This window comes from Onychostruthus taczanowskii, unplaced genomic scaffold (genome assembly GCF_017590055.1).
Source record: "Onychostruthus taczanowskii isolate IOZ18803 unplaced genomic scaffold, ASM1759005v1 scaffold2271, whole genome shotgun sequence".
NCBI classification, from domain to species: domain Eukaryota; kingdom Metazoa; phylum Chordata; class Aves; order Passeriformes; family Passeridae; genus Onychostruthus; species Onychostruthus taczanowskii.
In genome coordinates this window covers 1-1,753 of record NW_024499542.1, presented here as the reverse complement: position 1 = coordinate 1,753, position 1,753 = coordinate 1, and the positions used below count along the sequence as shown (strand labels likewise).

General features: G+C 55.1%; 1 protein-coding gene across 1 annotated transcript; it reads left to right on the top strand.

Moving 5' to 3' along the window:
- The first annotated feature begins 724 nt into the window (after positions 1-724).
- On the top strand, positions 725-1,753 carry LOC121336266 (zinc finger protein 3-like). Its single transcript, XM_041405266.1, has one exon. It carries the CDS (start codon positions 756-758, stop codon positions 1,323-1,325), a length of 570 nt encoding a protein of 189 aa, XP_041261200.1. The 5' UTR covers positions 725-755; the 3' UTR covers positions 1,326-1,753.

The window sequence follows — 1,753 nt, the reverse complement described above, 5'->3', positions numbered from 1 at the left end:
CCGCGCTGTCCTGGCGGGAGCGGCTGCAGTGGGGACCGAGTGCGGGCGGGAGCGGCCGAGAGCCCAGCGCTGCCCCAGCCCGACCTGCCCCAGCTCCATCCCTGCCCCTGCGGTGGGATGCTGTGGCTTTGGGGGGAAGAGGGAGCCGGCAGTGGGTGCTGGGCCTGGGGCAGGAGGAGAAGGGAAGGAGAAGCAGGGTGGAGGAACAAAATGGTCAAATGATGCACGTGGGAAGAGAAGGTGGGATTGTGCAGGAGAAGGAGGAATAGCAGGAGGAAGAAGAGTGTGAGGAAGAGCAGCGACACATGAGGAGGAGTAGGAGCAGAAACAGGAAGCAGCACAAGGTTCCACATCTCCCTGTATCTGCAGCCTCCCCCCCAGCCCTAGCAGCGTTGCCCCCTCCTACATGCAGTCGGTGAGCGGGGAGGGGGATCCACGATTTTCCTGGGGGTGAATCTTGGTGTTTCTGAACTTTTTGTCGGTTAAATGTTGGTGCTTTGGTTTTTTGTGGGGGCTGAGTGTTTGTCTTCTGGAGGGAGTTTCGGCTGAATCTTGATGTTTGAAGAGGTTTTGATCTGTTTCTTGAAGTTTGGGGGATTTTTGTGTGAATCTTGGTGTTTTGGAGGTTCTTAGAGACACAAGATGCCCGGTGACCTTCTGAGATGAACTTGGGCATAGAGAAACCACCAGCCCAATGCATTCTCATCTTGTTTTCTTCCCCAAACCAGCATTTGCCATTCCCACAGTGTTGCTGCATGGAGAAGGAAAAGCCCTGGAGATCCCTCAGGAGGAGGGGCTGCAAACCCAGCCCAGGGAGCTGCGGGGAGGAAAGAGCCCCCCTGAGCCAGGAAGGCGGCCGGAGATCCAGGCAGAGCTCAGAGCTGGTGGAGAAGCCTCATGGCAGGGAGAAGCCCCTCAAATGCTTGGAATATGGGAAGAGTTTCAGGTGGAGTTCAGAGCTGACCCAGCACCAGGTGATCCACACGGGGGAACGGCCCCACACCTGCTTGGAATGTGGGAAGAGCTTTGGGTTGAGCTGCAATCTGAGAAGACACCAGCTCCTCCACACAGGGGAGAGGCCCTACGAGTGTCCCCAGTGTGGGAAGAGGTTTCAGACCAGCTCCAGTCTCCTCCTACATGAGCGGATTCACACAGAGGAGAGGCCCTTCCGCTGCCCCAACTGCGGGAAGGGCTTCAAGCACAACTCCACCCTCACCATCCACCGGCACACCCACACTGGGGAGAGGCCCTACGAGTGTGGGGAGTGTGGGAAGAGCTTCTCCACGAGCTCTCATTTGACCCAACACCAACGGAGACACCACTAAGGGAAGCCCTGTGAGTGCCCCGAGTGTGGGAAGAGCTTCGTGCGCTGATCCAGCTCCATCCCCCATGGGAGGATCCACGTTGGATGATCCCCAGTGACCCCCATTGGGCAGAGCCCTGGTGACCCTTTATTGGGAATAAAACAGAGAGTGAAACAATGGAGTTGATAATGGGGCCTGATATCTCAGGCCTGATGGAGCAGAAACTGTGGCAGACACAGGCACCAGTAAAGGCTCCCTGGACAAGAAGTGACCAAGAAACATGTTGTGAGACTTTGTGATAAGATAATGTTACCAGGTGATGTGATGTCATGAAGAATGTGTAACCAATAGGAAATTGTTACCAAAACTAGAGCCTTATATAGGCACCATTCAAGTAAAACTCTCTATAAACCCCTGGTATGCTCAATGAAATTGGCTTCTGATCTAAA

Coding starts and splice junctions, on each gene's coding strand:
- LOC121336266 (XM_041405266.1), top strand. CDS start 756: ATGGAGAAGGAAAAGCCCTGGAGATCCCTCAGGAGGAGGGGCTGCAAA.